Source organism: Acanthochromis polyacanthus, chromosome 8 (assembly GCF_021347895.1).
Source record: "Acanthochromis polyacanthus isolate Apoly-LR-REF ecotype Palm Island chromosome 8, KAUST_Apoly_ChrSc, whole genome shotgun sequence".
In the NCBI taxonomy this organism is placed as follows: Eukaryota; Metazoa; Chordata; class Actinopteri; family Pomacentridae; genus Acanthochromis; species Acanthochromis polyacanthus.
In genome coordinates, this window is record NC_067120.1 from 33654601 (window position 1) to 33674191 (window position 19591).

General features: G+C 39.9%; 1 protein-coding gene across 1 annotated transcript in view; it reads left to right on the plus strand.

Moving 5' to 3' along the window:
- hydin (HYDIN axonemal central pair apparatus protein) overlaps positions 1-19591 on the plus strand; it is a 138653-nt gene that overhangs the window by 109030 nt on the left and 10032 nt on the right. The window contains exons 66-87 of the mRNA XM_051951466.1: positions 209-314; positions 2852-3056; positions 3313-3545; positions 3663-3808; positions 6246-6486; positions 6682-6781; positions 7138-7389; positions 8124-8269; positions 10000-10224; positions 10300-10460; positions 11251-11345; positions 11486-11714; positions 12091-12288; positions 12368-12494; positions 12717-12882; positions 14078-14225; positions 16312-16519; positions 16634-16855; positions 17680-17849; positions 17938-18136; positions 18540-18692; positions 18771-18941. Coding sequence (XP_051807426.1) covers positions 209-314; positions 2852-3056; positions 3313-3545; positions 3663-3808; positions 6246-6486; positions 6682-6781; positions 7138-7389; positions 8124-8269; positions 10000-10224; positions 10300-10460; positions 11251-11345; positions 11486-11714; positions 12091-12288; positions 12368-12494; positions 12717-12882; positions 14078-14225; positions 16312-16519; positions 16634-16855; positions 17680-17849; positions 17938-18136; positions 18540-18692; positions 18771-18941 — 3901 coding nt within the window. The remainder of the gene's footprint in view (positions 1-208; positions 315-2851; positions 3057-3312; positions 3546-3662; positions 3809-6245; positions 6487-6681; positions 6782-7137; positions 7390-8123; positions 8270-9999; positions 10225-10299; positions 10461-11250; positions 11346-11485; positions 11715-12090; positions 12289-12367; positions 12495-12716; positions 12883-14077; positions 14226-16311; positions 16520-16633; positions 16856-17679; positions 17850-17937; positions 18137-18539; positions 18693-18770; positions 18942-19591) is intronic.

Sequence of the window (19591 nt, forward strand, 5' to 3'; positions counted from 1 at the left end):
CACTGTGGACCTGAAAAAGCCTGATAAGCAGAATTTGTCCCCCATTAACTCTGAAATGTCTCAACAGCTGCCTGGAAATTATGACAAGTTCATAGTCATTAAACTGTCTTGTTGTTGTCTTTGCCTCATAAATCATTAATACGTAACTCCTAAATCTTAAAATGTTGAAGTTAAGTTGTATTTTTTTGTCCTTATATTCTGGCCTCAGGGGTCCAAGTAAGAAGACAAATCCAGAGAGCGTTTCAGGGAGGCCCGATAGTGCCGGTGTCAGAGCGAGACGACGGTCCACCCAGAGAGAACCCAGTGTTCTTCCGGTAAGAGACTGCTGGTGGACCTGACAGCCAGTTCCTGTTGTCTCATGTAGCTTGTCTTGTACGTGTGAAGCCATTAGCTCCCATCGTGTGTGTGCAAGAGACTTTTGCCGCTGATTTAGAAGTTGCTTAGTGTGTCCTTCCTAAAAGTACATCTTCTCATTCACCTTTTGTCAAATCTTCCCTGGTTATGTCCACTATCTGTTTGAAATTAGTCAAGCTAACATAGTCAAACCAGAATTAATCACAAAACATTCTTGATGAAGTTTGCTACTTGTTCAACATCTATAATGATATTTAACTGCAGCTTGCATTGCAGTCATTACTGAAATGAGACGGCGTTCATGTCAGTAGTTCCATTGGTGCATCAAAGTGTCTGCTGATGTGAAAATGTCTCATAATCTCATTAAAAACATGAAAAAGAGTGCTCTGAGTCTATTAGGACTGTGATGGTTCAGGATTGCGAGATTATTCATTAAATAAAGACACCAGTCGCTGAAAATCCTGTGTTTTACCTTGTTAACGTGTCCATATGAGGGGTTTTGTGTGATAGATGGTACATCATGAATGAAATAAACAGTCAACACCATGGCTGAGCATTTCCTCGCAGACTTCCAGAAGAATCGGTTTGTGTTATTATTCTCCTTCAGGATCAGTTTCTAGGTTGAACATGTACAGATGAATTACTTAGAGTTATTACAGTGTTGTGACGCAGTCTGCCTGCTGAAGGCCAGTGATGATCAAGCAGCTTTGTCACACACATAGTCAAAAATCAATCCTGGATCAAAAGTTGGATGCTTCAAAACTTTTTCAAGAAAGAGTCTTCAAGCAGTCCTCAGAGTCCGATGCGAATAATGTTTATTCAATATAGAGGCTGTAAGAACAAACATGAGCGAAATCTCAAGATTTTTTTATTTATTCATTTATTTGTTCCTTCCATGAAAGCGGACAACGTAATTTGTGGATAAATGCACTCTACATTTTCAGATCAACGCCTCCATGATTGGAAAGGAGCAGCAAGAAGAAAACAATTCTTGTATTTGCCTCCCCCCTACTTTAACAAATTAAATTTAAAAATAAAAAAGATGGTCTGACATCACATGCAGATCCTTTTCAATAACCTACACCATCAACACTTTGATTATAACAACAAAACAAAAACAAAAAATAAAAAATAACCCATACAAGTAAAATTCAAAACAAGCTCAAAACAATTCATCATCATCATTAACATCCAATTTAAGTTTCAAGTACATATTGACAATTTTTCCTGTGTTTGTACTTTTTAAAAAAAATCTATAAATATCTGTACAACCTTTTAAATCTTGTAGTTGGGAATTCCATATTTTTACACCAACAACCGAAATACACACGTTTCATAGTAGTACGAGCAACTTGGTGCTTAAAATCAAATCTTCTATGATTTTCATCTTCTGAGGTAAACACAAACAGCTTTTGCAGGTTTTCTGGTAAAACTCTGTTTTTGGCTTTGAACATAATTACTAATGTCTGGAGTTCTATTATCTCTGTAAGTTTCAATAACCCTGATTTAATAAATAAGCCATTGGTATGTTCTCCAAATTTATCTTTGTGAATGATTCGGATTGCTCTTTTCTGCAATAAGAACAAAGATTTACATTGTCTTATATACTATCTCTTAAACACTCCTGTTCTGCTCTGAAAGCCACAGCCCATCATCTTAAGACCCAATCAGGATGCACATGAAGTAGTCATATCAAAAGTTAGACCACCTCCTCTTTTTTATTCCTGCTAGCTTGGCATTATTTCTGCTTGGCTCAGCGTGCCCAAGGTTTCAACTCATCAGTGCAGACGTAGAGAAGGCATGAACTTCCTGTCTCATGCCTTATATGGCCTCCATAGGCTTCGGTAGGGTTACTGCTTTGCAAAGGATTATTCAGTGTACTCATAACTACAGTTGACACATTTGGTCTCCCAATTTTATCTTTGTTCACTCTTGAATCTGATTCACACATCATATTTATCTAATTTTATCATTTATTCAAGTCTTAAAATGCCACAACCACAGCTTGCCATTGTGTAGCTTAGAATAGTTTTGCAGTGTTGAAGCAGAGTAGAAGGTGAGCTGGTGTGCTCCAGCTGCAGCACGTTTGGAGGGGTAGGTGGAGAAAGAGGTTTCTTAGAGGAGGTGACAGTGTAGAGTTACATCTAAGCCATTTTAAGGTGTGAAAACATTTTATTCATTGAAAAAGAATCTAAATATGTACCTTTGATACACAGAGATTAGTTCCTTAGATTTAAATCCATGACCAGAGAGGAACTTAAATGTATATAACGATGGACAGACTGGGGACGGTAAAGAGAAGAATAACGGATGATGAGAAGGAGAGCTTTGTATTTGTTTTTGTATCGATTGACTCATTTCAAATTTGCACTGAAATGAATAAAGAGCATTGGTTAATGATTCATTTGGAATTTTGTTACCGTTATTTGAAATTTTCAAATTATTTTCATCTCCACTTTTCTCTGCTTCCCCTATTTCTTCCATCTGTCCATCCCAGAATCGCCTCATCATGGGGGTGTTCTCAGTGTTTCCCTGCACAGGAACCTTGCATCCTGGATCTCAGCAGCAGGTGACAGTGGACTGTATAGCTGAACAGCTGGGCAGCTGGAACCAGGCTCTGTTCATTGACATCAGTGGCCGAGACCCCTCAGACCACCCTGAAGGCATCCCCTACAGACTGCTGGCTGAAGTCTGCAAGCCAGGTAAGAGCAGCAGGAGTCTTATTTGGTTAGTGAACCTAAACAGGCTGTGACTTCTTTCCAAATGGCTCATTTCCAAACATGTTATTGTATGCATGAATTCTCCAAATGCCACTTAGAGCACCGACTGTGTTAACATTTAGAGTGTCAAGGACAGACAAAACTGGATGTTACCAATTCTCTACCTATTCCTGGTGCTATTCCTTAAACAAATATTGCATCTAATTCTATTTTTTCATTTTTTAAAAAAATTTCCCAGGCATAGTGTTGGACGTGTCCTCCATCTTTGAGGAGCACCATCTGTGTCACAGCAGCAGCCAGCTCTCCTCTGAGCAGTTTTCCAATGCAGAATGCATTTATGTCCTGGAGGAGAACAAGTTTATTTTCAACAAAGTCCTGGTTGGACGAACCACTCAGGCCCGCTTCAAATTCACCAACAACAGAAAGGTCCCCTGCGTGCTCAGCTTGGCCATCAAATATGGTGGAGCTAAGGTGAGGCATTTAAAGCTTTGTTGCGCCTCCATGTGGGGCTTTCACTGATTCTACATAGAAGTGGAAAGTAGATCGAAGTTCGATCAAAAGTCAAAACTGTTATGTGTTTCCTTACAGACATGTCGAAGCATGGAGGTCTTTGATTTGTCTGCTACAACGCTACACATTCTCAACCAGTCACATGCTTATGCTGATGTCACCTTCACACCTCAGGCGATGCAGCTGTACAGTGCTGTGTTTGAGGTCACAGTCGAGGGAACCAGGTAAATACAGTTGTGAACAAAAAATTACATAAACTTGTAAAGACCATGGCAGTCTTGAGTTTCTAGTGCCTCTTATCCCTCTTAATTTTATATGATGGAGTGATAGAAACATATGCATATTTTCACAGAAAAACGCAATCATGCATTTTGGTTCTTTCATACATTTATTAAAGGTCTTCTGGAACCGTGTTAATCAAATTTTCTTAGTTGCAAGGCCTCTTAACTTTTCGTGAGTACAGTTCACTACAGCTGCCAACTCTTTTAAACCGGTACACTACAGATCTAAAACAACAAATCACTGACCTGAACAAGTCAGGAATGTCACTTGGAGCCATTTTTAGAGAAGATGCAGATCCCAAAATCATCTGCAAACCATTTTTTGTACATATAAAATGCATGGTACAGCTGTGTCACTGCCATGATCAGGAAGAAAACATAAACTATCATCTGCTGTTGAGAGTCAGTCGGTCAGGATGGTCAAGAGTCAACCAGGAATCACGAACAATCAGATCTGCAATGAATGATAAGCTGCTGGAACACAGCTGTCAGTGTCCACAGTGTTTTACATCAACATGAGCTGAGAGACTGCCATGAAGAAGGAAGCTGTTCATCTAGAAACGACCCCTTAGAGCTCGACTTAAGTCTGCTGCTGATCACATGAACAAGGAAAACACCTTCTGGAGGAAAATTTTGTGGTCAGACAGAACAAAAACTGAGCTTTTTAATAATAATTATAATAATTATGCATTCTATAGGCCCCTCTCAGAGCACCCAAGGACACCGTACAAAATAAACAGAGTTACAACACATTCAGATAAACAATGTAAAACTTAAGATGTAGAAAAGGAAATTTAACAATTTTAAAACAGCAGAGGAAGAAAGAAGAATGGAAGTCAAAATGAGTTTACTTGTTTGAACAGGTGGGTTTTCAGATAGGATTTGAAAATGTCCAGCGTGTTGATGTTTCTGTTGTCAGGTGGGAGGGAGTTCTAGAGACGAGGGGCAGAGTGACTGAAGTGGACTGGAGCCCACGGTGGTCATACGGGCAGGAGGGATGGTGAGGCTGAGGGAGGAAGATGATCTGAGAGTCCGGCTGGGTGTGATTATGTGTGAGAGATCAGTGAGGTACGGAAGGGCGAAGTTATGGACGGCCTTGAAGGTTAGGACCAAGGTGTGTGATTGGGAGCCGGCTAAGTTGTTGGAGCACAGGGGTGATGTGGTGGAGAGAAGGTGTCCTGGTGATGATCCAGGCTGCTGCATTCTGTACTAGCTGGAGTTTATGGAGGGACTTGAGGGGGAGACCAGAGAGAAGGAAGTTGTAATAGTCCAGAGAGTAGACCAGGATGTCGCTCCTGACAGGGTTGATCGAGGGACAGAGGTATGGAGAGAATTTTGTTTCTTTATTATTCAATCAATCAAAAAAGCTTTTGCAACCACAAAAGAGAGTTGAGACCAAAAAACATAATGTTGCAATCAAAAAATAAAAGATCAATCAAATAGAAAAGATCTGAGACCAAAAAAATTTAAGTGGCAACCCCCCCAAAAAAATTTTGAGATCAAAACAGAACAGGTTGCAAATGAAAATATAATAATTTGAGAACATATTGACTTAACTTCAATCAAAACTAATATTTTTTGCTTGCAAGTTCAAAAGTTTTGCTTGCGAATCCTAAAGTTTTGCTTGCAAATCTGACTGTCAGTGGTGATGGTGAAACTGTTAGTTTTTGGTTTTTGTGAGAACGAATTTAGAACCAATGAGGAGAACCTTAGTTTTTGTTCACAATGACCAGAAAGATGTTTTGAGGAGAGAAGGTTAGGCCTTTAACCCCAAGAACACCAAACCTACCATCAAGCATGGTGGTGGCAGTATTATGCTCTGGGGCTGTTGTGCTGCCGGTAGAGTTGGTAAAGTGAACTGAATAGTGAGGAGGAGGATTATCTCTACATTCTTCAGTAAACCTAAAATCATCAGCCTGAACTTTGGATTTAAGACACAGTTAGGTGTTCCAGCAAGACAATGACCCATAACACACATAATAAATGGTAAAGAAATGGCTAAATCAGGTCAGAATTAAGGTTTTAGACTGGTCTTCCTCAAGTCCTGACTGAAACCCCATCAAGAACCTGTGGACTGCACTGAAAAAACAAGGTCAACGATACAACCAGAAGCTTGTTAATGGCTACAAAAAGCACTTAGTTGAGGTGAAAATAGCTAATCGGACATTTAAGCAAATATTAATATTGCTTTATGTATATTTTTGACCCAGCAGATGTTGTTATATTTCCACATTTATAATATGTTTATATAAGAATTAAAATGCATGATTGTTTTTTTTGAAAAAGACACATTTGCGTCAATCATATCATCATAGAAAATAAATAGTTGGAGGAGTCATTGAAATCTCGAGACTGACACGATATATGCGGTCTTTACAAGTGCATGGACGCATATGATGTCCGGCGTTCGTCCCGACGCATCCAGAATGACGCCCACAGCCAAAGACAAGGTGCTGGAGTTCCAAGTGATGGGAGAGGGAACTCTCCCCAGTGTGTGTGTGGTTCATCCAGCTTTGAGGAGCTGCCATGGAAACCCAATGCTGCAGTTCAGACGGGTATCGGTAGGACGCAGACACACTCTGCCCCTGGTGCTGCTAAATGACGGAAACATTCCAGCTCAGGTGGGAGGAAACACATTACTCTGCCCAGTTTTACATAGAAATAATAATAAAAACTAAACTTTGTCTGCTTGTTTCAAATGCACCAAAACCAATAACATTTTAAATGTATTACATTATTATAATACCCTTTTGATCATAGCACATTCTGTGGAGGATCTTGTCAAAAAAAAAATGTTTTCCAAAATTATTGTGCAGGTCCAGATTGAGATGTTGGATAAACATGGGGTGTTCACCCTCAAAGCTGCTCCTGGCAACACTTGCAGCTCTGCACAGATTGACAGCATCACTGCCTCAGGTGAAACTTAAATCCATAAATCTCTGTCTACAAAATAATGCACCTCCTCTTCAATTGAATAATTTCTAATTACATGCATTTAAACCTCAATACTCTGTTCACTTTTGCTTAGTTCTGTTCCATGGCTCAGTATTACAGCATTTCATCAGTCCCATCTACAATATATCCCAGATGTAGTCCCATTTCCCACATTTAGTCCTGAGCTCTGGACCCTCACAGACTTTAACGGACTGATTTCAGCCTTATTAAATATGTTTTTTTTCTGATATTAATTCAGCAGATTCAGCACATAGCTGTTCTTACCTACAGCGTTGCTGCCATTAGCTGTACTGTGTTTTGCTTCTGTCCCGGAACAGAAGAATCTTCTCCTTCCCAGCTGATGCACAGAGCCGTCCTGAAGCTGAATGTTAATGAATTGGCAGGGTTTGATGTCTGCTTTTGCCCTGACAAACCCCTGAGTGTCAAGGCACAGATGTCCCTGCAGGTGAAGGACAACCAGTACAGTGATACCACAATACAAGTGACAGGAGAGGCTTACCAGGAGCTCGTCACTATTGATAACATCAAACGGTCATCAGAGGAAATGGGTCAGGAGGAGGATGAGAAAGGTATGAAAAGAAACATACGATGTGGTAGAACAGGCTTTCTGTAGAAATCAGACAGTCAAATTTAATGCTTTTTAATGCGTTTTAATGCTGTACTGTAAAAATCTTAATGCCATGACTGTGAACTCAACAAATTGCACGGGTTTGTTTTTGTGTAAAAGATGATTTTTATATGAAGACTGTCCCTACATTTCACTATTTCTGAATCCGGAAACCACCTCTGACCACCCACGGGCTGTAGTCATTCTCTGAAATCCACGTTTTCGAACCATTTTTGCTGGAATTTGCATTTCCCCATTTCCCAGCTCTCCTCCACCTGCTCCAGCCTGGTGGCCACTTTAAAATTATGCAGCTTTTGGTTATTGTGCCCGACCGGCTGGAACAATTATCGCAATAGTTCGGCATGTTTACGCAGACACACAAATCTGACAAATCGCAGTCTATAAATATATATTATTATATTATTATTGTCAAATATTTTCTTGAAAACTGCACAAATAGTTTTTAATCCCACTGAGAATCAAACTTAATCATTTTCAGTGCCATTTAAAGTCTTAATTTTCACAAAATCAACTTAATGACTATTAATGCTTTTTAATGCCCTGCAGAAATTCTGTAGAAATAGAGAGGAAAGGGTGTCAGGTAGGTATATCATGAGTAGCAGCAGCAGCCTGATTGTGAGAAATGCTGTGACTGAATCAAATGCGAGCTTACAAGCATTTATTTCTCTCTTTTAGAAAATTATGAGGTGCTAAATTTTGGTGACTGCCATGTAGACTGGCCATACCAAGAGAGTTTCACCTTGATCAACCACAGCAGCAGCAGCCAGGTGGTGAGGTTTGAGTGGCCTCCTCCTGGACCCCATATCGTCTTTTCACCTCAGGTAAAGCACTGAAGGAAGGAATGCAGGTTGTAGAAAAAACGTTTAAATCGTGGGCCAAACTGGGACCTAGTTGTAAAGCACTGGTTCATCACAGTAATGTACATCAGTACAAATGACTACATGTATCCACTGTAATAATATGAATAAATGTTGTAATATAAGGTAAAATTCATAAATACTGACCATTTGTAACTTCAAATCATATACAGTATTACCATTAGCAGATCAATTACAGTTGTTCCAAGACATAAACCTGTAAAAGGCTCCATAGTTTCCAAAAGTCTTTGTTGATTATCACATTTATTCTCTTCGTTGTCATTTTGTTTGTCTTTGTGCTTGTTTTGTCTCATTTTTTTTCTCTTTACATTTATTTTGTATCTGTTTGTAGTTATTTTGTGTCTCTTTGTTGTTATTTTGTGGTTTTTCTCTTCTGTACAGCTCTGGTTTAGCTGCACAGAGTAGAATGCATCAATAATCTATCCATAGTCTACATAATATGTGATAATGGTGTTTATCTTTTCATAAAAACATGAAACTTGGTACGCTTGTACAGTTTCAGCCCCAGAAATACTGTCACTTTCTGCCAGGGAAGCTAGTACAAATGTTGACTACCAAACAAACTGTTTAGATTCTAGTGGCTGGAGCTGATTGGTCAACTCTTTCACAGGTAAACCAGTTCATTGTTGAACTTTTAAGTTGTGCCGTGGGGGCATTGCAAAGAAAATTCTCTTTCAGGTGCAGAACTTTCTGTCAATGTGAAGAATGGGTTCAACAACAGCAATCAATTTTTGGAACTAATTCAAATTCATGTGAAGCTAAGAAGGTCATATTGGATATTGTTCTACTCTTTGCATTCAATGTATTATCAAGGTTAATGAACGAAAGGATTCAATTCTACAACATGCATGCTGCAGTTATGAACTCTATGAACTGTAGTCTACTTCTCACGTGTCAGAATTTAACATGAACTATTCACCTGCACACTTATGAAGCTCTTTCTGATAACATTGTGATCAAAAAATATAAAAAGACATCAGCTCTTCTCTGTTATGTTTGGTTGAGGAGATAAGGTGCAGAATATATAATTTGGTTGTGGCGGAAGGTAAAGTAGCCACCGTGGCTGCCATTTCTGAAAATATTCAGAGAAGTCCCAAACCGTACAAGGACCAAGTTTCATGTTTTTATGAAAATGTGTTCATACTGACAAGCTAGTCAAAGTCAAGTCAAATCCATTTATAGAGTACTTTAGAACAATTGGAATTTACCAAGGTGCTGGAATTTACCAAGGTGAGTAAAAACATGATCAGAAGATAAAAATAATAGAACTAAAAGCAAAATACACAACAAAACATAAACAATAAATAGACTAAACAGACTGGACTGCCCATCCCAGATACACTATATGTGCACACAGAAACAACAAACCTACATGATGTGAAAAACTAAAGAAAATATGAGTTTTCAGAAAGGTTTTGAAATTAGACAGTGAGGAGGCTTGTCTGATGTGCAGCAGCAGTTCATTCCAAGCTGTCTCTGAAGAAAAGCTATCTGCCAATCTCCCTCTGTTACCTTCATGTGTGTCCTGTAGTTAAAGCTATAAATGAAACCTAAAGTACATAATGTGTGTCATATTAGCATTCTGAAACTATGAACTGCTTGTATTGTTTTCTCTGCATAACATTTGACTGTATATAATAGAAAATACTTGTTTTGTTTTGTTTGTTTCGCAGGTAGGGCACCTTCACGCTGGCTGCTCGAAGGAAGTGACCGTCACCTTTAGGTCCATCCAGCCGCTGACTCTGTCCAGAGAATCAGCCAGATGTAAGATTTGTCAGGTGGAGTTCCAGCAGCCGCTCGAGCAGGTGGCCGACTGGGACGACAGAAAGAGGACGGTGCAGTGGCTGAGCTCTTCAAAGCAGACTTCAGATGGATCTCAGCAGCCTGTGAAGAATAAGGTGGCCTCTTGGTTGCTGGGCTGAAGTGACAAGCGGACGATGCGTTTGTTCATGCATGTGTTTGTTTGCGTGCAGGTGATAAAGACAGATCCTGAGCCCAGCTGCTCTGTGGTCAACGGCTCTCAGCGGGAGTTGGATTTGCGCATCAGTGCAGTTTGTGACTATGTGAAGTTCAGCTGCAACACCGACAGCATCCACTTCAAAGACACTATGCTTTACCAGACCAGGCTCCACCAGTAAGTCAATTAACTGGCAAATAGAAATGCTAACCCAATAAACAAAAATGATTTACACAGAGGAGGTCTTTGTAATAAATACATGATAATAAGTACAGTTCACTCATAAATACGGTGTGCAAAAAATTACTTGCATATCTTAAATCATAATACAAGATTAAATAGAAAAAAATGTGTGGAAACATTTGGAACAATCTCAGAATGTATGTAGCATATGTAGAGAAACAAACATTTGTTTCTGCATTACACAGCTGTCCTCTGTACAGCAGGTTAGATCTTATTCCTGCCCATAAAGCAGTCTTATCAGCTATTCGAAGTAGATCCTGCACCATTATGAGATTAACCCATTTCTAAAGATGTTCTACTGAACGACCTCCAAGTTGTGAAGTTGGTGTGCAGGATCTCTCATCACTGACTTCAGTTCTGAGACCCTCCTCACCTCTGTTACTTTCTGAATGCTATCTATTTCAGTCCTAATGATGGAGCTGGTCTTCCTGATCAGTTTTTTTATCCTCTTCTTAGCTGTGCGAGCAACTTCATTTTGCTGTCCAGCTGTACTTACGAATATATAGCATTAATTTAAAACTGACAAATAAACAGTTTAGATGCCTGTGCTTGTCAGTTACAAAGTTAGAAAACTACTGAAGATCAAAACAACAATATGACTTGAACACATCAGGGCACATGACTTCAAATCTCTCCCTACTGCAGCGACCACCATGAAATCCTATATTAATGAATATTTATTTATTGTGTGTTCATGTGTGTGTCTGTGTGTGTGCACATTTAGACTGCAGATAGTGAATGAAGGGAATGTTAACATGGATGTTTCCTGGCAAGTCTTCATTGATCCAGACAGCAGCATTGTCAACTGCGACCAAGAAGGTATTTATTTTATTAGTTCAACTTTAACTGTTCTGTTGTGTTTCAAGGCTGAAGATGTTATTTAACTGTTATTATTGTGATGCTTTAATAGAAGGACTTTGATTGTGAGTGTAAATGTGAACTTGTCTTGTCTGTGACAGATGGAACCTTCATCCCCAGACCTGGCAGCAGGTCTGCAGGATCACGGACTGGATCCCGACCTCCCAGCGCTCTGGCCAGCGTGATGTCTGTTCTGATGGGAAACCTCGAGGTTCCTCCTCTCAGTGTTGAGCCCAACATCGGGGTCATAGAACCTGGAGCCACTCAGGACTTCAGCATTTGCTTTTCACCACTGGAGGTGGCCCAGTTTCAGGGCAAGCTGTTGTGCAGGTAACTTTATTGTAAATGTAAAACTGTAACAATAAATTTGTTTGGAAAAGAGAAGGTGAGGCTTTAAACCCCAAGAACATCAAGCCTAATGTCAAGCATGGTGGTGGCAGTATGATGCTCAGGGGCTGCCAGTGGAACTGGTGTTTTACAAAAAGTCAATGGAATATTGGAAAAAGGAAGAGGATTACCTCTATATTCTCCAGGATAGCCTAATATCATCAGCTAGAAGGTTGGCTCTTGGATATAGTTGGGTGTTCCAACAAGACAATGAGACCAAATGCACACCAAAAGTGGTAAAGAAATGTCTAAATAATTCTCGAGTTAAGATATTAGACAGGTCTTCCCAAAGTCCTAATTTTGCACACATTTCTTCCAGTATCCCCAACCTGCCGGATGGGGTTCAGGCTCCTTGTATCTCAGTTTGTGGTCGCAGCTTGTTGCCCCATTGCCACTTTGACCTGGAGGATTCCGACTACATCAGTGGGAACCGCCGCAACCCTGAGTTCAGGAGCTGTCTGGACCCCAACACCAGGGTTTTAGAGTTGAACGCTATCGGTGTCTCTGCAACAACAAGGTAGTAGAGGGAGAGTTTAGAACCTTCCACCTCTATCAGTGTGAACCCTAAGGTTTTATGTTCATGGTTTGCTCTACAGATGTTTCAGTGTGGTGAACCCAACCAGTAAGTCCTACTCATTCCAATGGAGGTGTGAGGACACAGCTGGCAGTCTGTTTGACTGTCTTACACCATGTGGAACCATCCAGTCAGGGAAGAAAGTGGAAGTAAGAATGGAAACGCACACGGCCAAATCATATAGGAGTGTCTCATAATCATATTCTTCCAGTTTCTCTGAGTATACGGCCTAGTCAGTTTCACTCTGTCTCCTTGGTTTAACCTTTCCAGTCATCACTCCACTTCTCAAACTTAATCCATCTCACTCTCCCCCTTACTTTTTCATTGAACTGTCAGTCATATGTAGTCCTCTGGCCTGTCTGTGTCTGCAGATGTGTTTTGAATATGTTCCTGAGCAGCTGGATGTGGTGGAGTCACTCTGGAGCTTCGTGATTGAGTCTCTGTCAGTGTCGGTTCCCTTCCTGTGTGTGGGAACCACCAGAGAACCACTCGTTTATTTCGACAGACCTCACCTTGACTTTGGAGAACTGCATCTTGGTATGTAGCACTGATAGACACACATGCATGTGAGTTGTGACTATTAAACAATAATACTCATGCTGAAATTCGGTTTTAACTGCTGCATTTTGCTCTTCCATTGATCAAAGCAGAGTTGTAGGCCATCTTCTTTTAGTTGTCTCAGATGCTTTGTCGCTTTTTACTTTCCTTCTGGGGAACTTGAAACAGGTTCCCTGATTTTAGGGTAAAGGAAAAAGTCACACAATGCTAAATCAAATGGATAGAGAAGATGGTCAAGTACTGCAATGCGTTTCTTGGCCAAAAAACTGCTTCACAGAGAGCTGAGTCTGCTGGTGCGTTTTCCTGATGTAGGATAAAACCATTTTATTACAGCTGTGGCCACTTTCCTCTGACCCTTTCTTGGAAGTTTCTAGAACCTGTTTGAAATAGTGTTGCTCCATTACGCCATCATTTATTAACAACTCCTCAAACATTCGCGCAGGAGTATGAAACATAATTTTCATTTTGCAAGAGCACGCACTTCTTGAATGTTTCTTCTTTTGATGCGATTAATTTTACTATTGAAGCGCATATATCCTTTGTAGTTCAGAGTACATTTGGCTTTTTAAAGGTTTTCACTAGTTTATTTTGACCATGTCTAAACACGCCTGTGGAGGGATTGGTTCTGTTAAGTTAACCCAACAAAAACCACAGTGAGAGTAAAGAAAGATGGCAGTCATTGTGATCTAAAGCTAAAACACGTGCACTGATTTGCAGTAAAAGAACTAAACCCTCGCTGCAAATCTGTTCATCCAAAAACAGTGGTTATACTCTGACAATAAAATGGAATTTCCCTTTTTATAGGTGACATTTAAACTAAATAGGTTCATTTAAATCTGAATAAATTAGACCTTGCAACATATAATTGAATCATTTCAACAGTGAATGATCTAGAAATGACGCTGAACTGAATCCCACCTAAATAACAAAATCTACGTCGTCAATATGAGTGGTATGATGAATCGCCAAATGTGAAAATGTCTTGTCTTATAGTGAAATACAGCACATTTCTGTATTAGCATGCTGTTAGTAGTTTAAAGGTTCAGATTAGAATTACGTCTCGATTCTAAAATGAGGTTGATCAGCAGATGTGTGTGAATGAATGATGCATTCCACTCTAATGCATGTTATTATTCTGAATAATGCAGTATTGTGTGTGTACTTTTGTGTACAGGTCAAAAAGGGGCGCAGACAGTCGATGTGGTGAATGGAGAGGAGGAACCCTTCATCTTCACGGTCCTGCAATCATCTCTTCTCTGTGAAGACCAGCAATTGAACCTCAATGTGCAGCCTATGACTGGCACAGTGGCACCGAAGGGCAGGTTAATGACACGCTAACTTATAATGAATACAATTAGATGTAAATACCATCATACCAAACCTAAGATTAGATAAGATAAGGAAGCTTTACTGTCATTATACACAGTGTACAATGAAATTCCGGATGACTGTCTGCCTTGTAAACATACAAAACAACTAATTGCAGAAAACAAACAAAAGAATAAAAATAACTAAATACACACGTGGACAAAATTGTTGGTACCCCTCAGTTAAAGAAGGAAAAACCCACAATTCTCACTGAAATCACTTGAAACTCACAAAAGTAACAATAAATAAAAATTTATTGAAAATTAAATAATCAAAATCAGCCATCACTTTTGAATTGTTGATTAACATAATTATTTAAAAAAACAAACTAATGAAATAGGGCTGGACAAAAATGATGGTACCCATAACTTAATATTTTGTTGCACAACCTTTTGAGGCAATCACTGCAATGAAACGATTTCTGTATTTGTCAATGAGCGTTCTGCAGCTGTCAACAGGTATTTTGGCCCACTCCTCATGAGCAAACAGCTCCAGTTGTCTCAGGTTTGATGGGTGTCTTCTCCAAATGGCATGTTTCAGCTCCTTCCACATATGTTCAATGGGATTCAGATCTGGGCTCATAGAAGGCCACTTTAGAATAGTCCAACGCTTTTCTCTCAGCCATTCTTGGGTGTTTTTGGCTGTGTGTTTTGGATGGTTGTCCTGTTGGAAGACCCATGACCTGCGACTGAGACCAAGCTTTCTGACACTAGGCAGCACATTTCTCTCCAGAATGCCTTGATAGTCTTCAGATTTCATCGTACCTTGCACACTTTCAAGACACCCTGTGCCAGATGCAGCAAAGCAGCCCCAAAACATTACTGAGCCTCCTCCATGTTTCACCGTAGGGACAGTGTTCTTTTCTTCGTATGCTTGGTTTTTGAGTCTATGAACATAGAGTTGATGTGCCTTACCAAAAAGCTCCAGTTTGGTCTCATCTGTCCAAAGGACATTCTCCCAGAAGCTTTGTGGCTTGTCAACATGCATTTTTGCAAATTCCAGTCTCGCTTTTTTATGAGTTTTTTTCAGCAGTGGTGTCCTCCTTGGTCGTCTCCCATGAAGTCCACTTTGGCTCAAACAACGATGAATGGTGAGATCTGACACTGATGTACCTTGGCCTTGGAGTTCACCTTTAATTTCTTTGGAGGTTGCTCTGGGCTCTTTGGATACAATTCCAACGATCCGTCTCTTCAATTTGTCATCAATTTTCCTCTTGCGGCCACGTCCAGGGAGGTTGGCTACTGTCCCGTGGGTCTTGAACTTCTGAATAATATGAGCCACTGTTGTCACAGGAACTTCAAGCTGTTTAGAGATGGTCTTATAGCCTTTACCTTTAAGATGTTTGTCTATCATTTTTTTTCGGATGTCCTGGGACAATTCTCTCCTTCGCTTTCTGTTGTCCATGTTCAGTGTGGTACACACCTTTTCACCAAACAGCAGGGTGACTACTTGTCTCCCTTTAAATAGGCAGACTGACTGATTATGAGTTTGGAAACACCTGTGATGTCAATTAAATGACACACCTGAGTTAATCATGTCACTCTGGTCAAATAGTTTTCAATCTTTTATAGAGGTACCATCATTTTTGTCCAGGTCTGTTTCATTAGTTTGTTTTTTTAAATAATGATGTTAATCAACAATTCAAAAGTAATGGCTGTTTTTGATTATTTAATTTTCAATAAATTTTTATTTATTGTTACTTTTGTGAGTTTCAAGTGATTTCAGTGAGAATTGTGGGTTTTTCCTTCTTTAACTGAGGGGTACCAACAATTTTGTCCACGTGTGTATATAAGTAAAATACGTAAATAGAAATCGTTGCAAATAAATGTGCAAGTGGCAGCATATAAGTAGATAGACACACTAAGACAACAAAAATGGCAGAGTCAAGCTCCTGTGTCCGCATGTGCTGCCATCTTTGAAATGTTTTAAAAATTACATACTGAACTTTGCAGGTTTAAAAATGTTGCTGTACTGTGTCCTGAACCTCACAGCATAATTAAAATGTGTATCTATCAGTTGGTTGTGAACTCTCTGATGCAGGATGCCGTTGTCAGTGTCCTTCACACCTTCCCTGGAGGGAAATGTGAGCTTCAGACTTGTGCTGAGGGTGAAGAGGAAGCCGGAGCCGCTCGCACTGACAGTTAAGGCCGACTGTTTCACTATGAGCGCTTCTGTTCAAGTTCAGGATCCAGATGGAGAGCTTAGAGAGATCATCCCCAACCACCAAAATGCTCTAGACTTCGGAAAGGTCAGCACACGTTCACACTACAAGCAGAAAGACTGAGATGCACAATGACACAGCTTTATATGTGAGCTTCAAACCTGATACTCACCGTCCTGTGTGTCTGTATGCTGTTTCTAGGTGGGGATTTCAGAACAATCAGCCTTTAATTTCCTGGTGTCCAATCAGGCCAGATTCACCATGGAGGTGAACTTTGACCTGACGGGTCCCACTGAGCTGCTGCAACACTTGGAGGCAAAACCACAAAATGCTACTATTGAGGTTGGAAAGCAGCTGCAGTCAGCGCTGTTCTTTTGTCCGCTGAAAATCTGCAACCTGCTCGACGTCAGACTGACTATCAAGGTACTGTTGGTTGGTACAGAGGTATTTTAAATGGATCAGCGGGGCTTTTTAATCCAAAATAAAAGATTCTGTGAGTAGTTTGTCTTTGTCATGCTGAGTAAGATTCCCTCAGTGTACAGCCATAAATAATTAGTGAGCAGTGATACAGACTTTCCCCTAATTCAAGCTGCTATTTCCTCATTTTCTAAAGCGTAGTGAAAGCAACTCAAGATTTGCCTTTGTACAGCTTCAACGACTTTATTCATCATTTGACTAAAACGCAAACACCAAGTGACAGTCTTGGACCAGACTTTCACTTCATCGACTTAAAACCTTCAAAGCAAACCGACAAGCCATTTATTGAGCAAAAACACAAAGAGAGACATCTTCAAACTTTAGCTGCTAATCTTCAAGAGGTCTTTTTATGTCTGGGGTTTTCTCTGGCATGGAGGAATTTTGGGCACCACTCAAAGAGGATGTAGGAGCCTCTCAAGGAAGGTTTAGCCAGCACCAAAAGAAAATTAGCAACACCAAAATGTTTAGAATTGGTCAGAAATATCAGCAAATGCATAGATTTCTGTCAAAGGTAACACCGAGTCATAAACCAGTGAGAGGACCGGTCATGCTTACTTCAAAGGCTCATTCTGAACCAGAAAAACTGAGATGTCACACTATGAAATTGTATAATTTGGTGGAACTAACTCTTCGATCCTGAGCTATACATCAATGTGAACCAACAATAGCAATTGTAATTATAATCCTAATGAGGTACCATTAAATATAAGCTGTAACTGTAAGTTGTATTTCAGTTACTTTCTTCTCTCATGTGTTCTTCATCTCATCAGGTGAAGTTTGGGCCAATGTTTACCTTTGCCATCAAAGGCAGGGCTGTAGCTCCCAGCCTTGAATTCTCCTTCACCAAGTTCAACTTTGGCAAGTGCTTCCTGTTCCGTCCTGGCATGGTGCCGCCATCCAGGACTCTGGTGATAAACAACAAAGGCAAAAGGGACATCAGGTGTGTCTAGCTCCTAACGAAACGTGTTTCTTTGAGTGCCAACTCAAGTCTAAAACCAACCATCTGTGCTTTTCTTTCCTCTCCTCAGCATCCAGTGTCAGTTCAAGAGCACTACTGTCTTTGAGATGGACTTCCAGCCAGACATTTTGTCCCCCGGTGCAGCGATGGAGGTACCAGTCACCTTCTGTCCCCGTGAGGCGCGTCGATACCACGAAACACTCACCTTCATCTTAGGCAGTTCTATTACAAAACAGGTGGACGTATCGGGGCAAGGCGTCGAGATGAAGGTGAGGAAGAAAGCTGTGTGTGTGTGTGCTGGTGTCAACAACAATATTTTCAACAACAATATTTTAGGGTCCGATAGTGATAGAAAGAAAAAAGTGAGCTAACATTAACTCCACATAGTTGGAATATGTCTTCTAGTTAGAGAAGCTAAACTGATTGAGAAGCAACTATGATGGCCTGTTTGTAAATGATAGATAGATAGATAGATAGATAGATAGATAGATAGATAGATGCTTTATTAATCCCAAGTGAAATTCAAGTGCTATTCAAATGGCATTTTAAACCAAGCTTATGGAAAATAAATATGTTTACTTTTGCCATTTGACTTCATATATCTCGTGCAAAATCAGTTAAAATCAGACATAATTAACATCATTGTCATGTACATACATCATTCTGTTTTAGCTGGAATTGGAGGATCCAAAACACAAGAAGGTGAAACTGGGATCCCTGACTTTGGGTCAGAAAGTGAAAAAACAAGTTGTTCTGGTCAACCGCAGCAGTTTAGATCTTTCTTTCACCATGACGCTCAACACAAACACGCCACTGGATCTAAAGGTGGGCAAAACACACACACATATACACCTACAATGATAGCACTCAAACAGCCCCTAACAACATCCCCTTCTCCTCCAGGATTTGTGTTTCACGCCAGCAGGCGAGCTGAGGTTAAAGTCTAACGGTGGTTCGTGTAACGTGGAGATCCAGTTCTCACCTCGTCAGCACGTTCTTCCTTTCACTGCCGAGCTGCAGGCAGAGTTTGCAGGCTTGGTACACCCCCTGCTGACCATTGAAGGGTGCTGCCAGGTAGGCTGTGGAGCACAGTTCCTTTCCTTCATGCGCTCCTTTGTTTAACCTGATAAGCTTAACATTGTACACTGAAGTACACTTATTGGTGCAACTAGTGTGTTCACAAATGTCGTAGATGTTGATTACAAAACAAGTTCTGATTGTTATTGGAATAAGATAAGATATGATCAGATAAGACATCATTTATCACAAAGGAAATTCTTGTTCCAGATATTGCTAAAAACAACAACAACAACAACAAACAAAGCAATAGCACCAAAAGACATTACATAAGAAATGCAGTGTTTAAAAAGTAATACAGCAATGAAGTATAAGTAGGATACATTACTAAAATAAAATGAGTAAACTGAAATATGGTTAGAATAGAATAAATTTAAAGAGATGCAGGGAATTTATTGATGTAAACATGATAATGAAATATTGTACCTGAAAAATGAGAGAAAATGAAATATTGGGTTAAAAAATTAGATGAGACTGAAATATTGCAACTTAAACATTGATGAAAATTCAATATTGCTGCTGGAAAATGACTTGAAAATGAAATTTTGCAGCTGAAAAATGAGATAAAATGAAGTTTTGCACCTGAAAATGAGATCATATCAAAAATTGCACCTGAAAATGAGATGAAAATTAAATATTGCAATTGA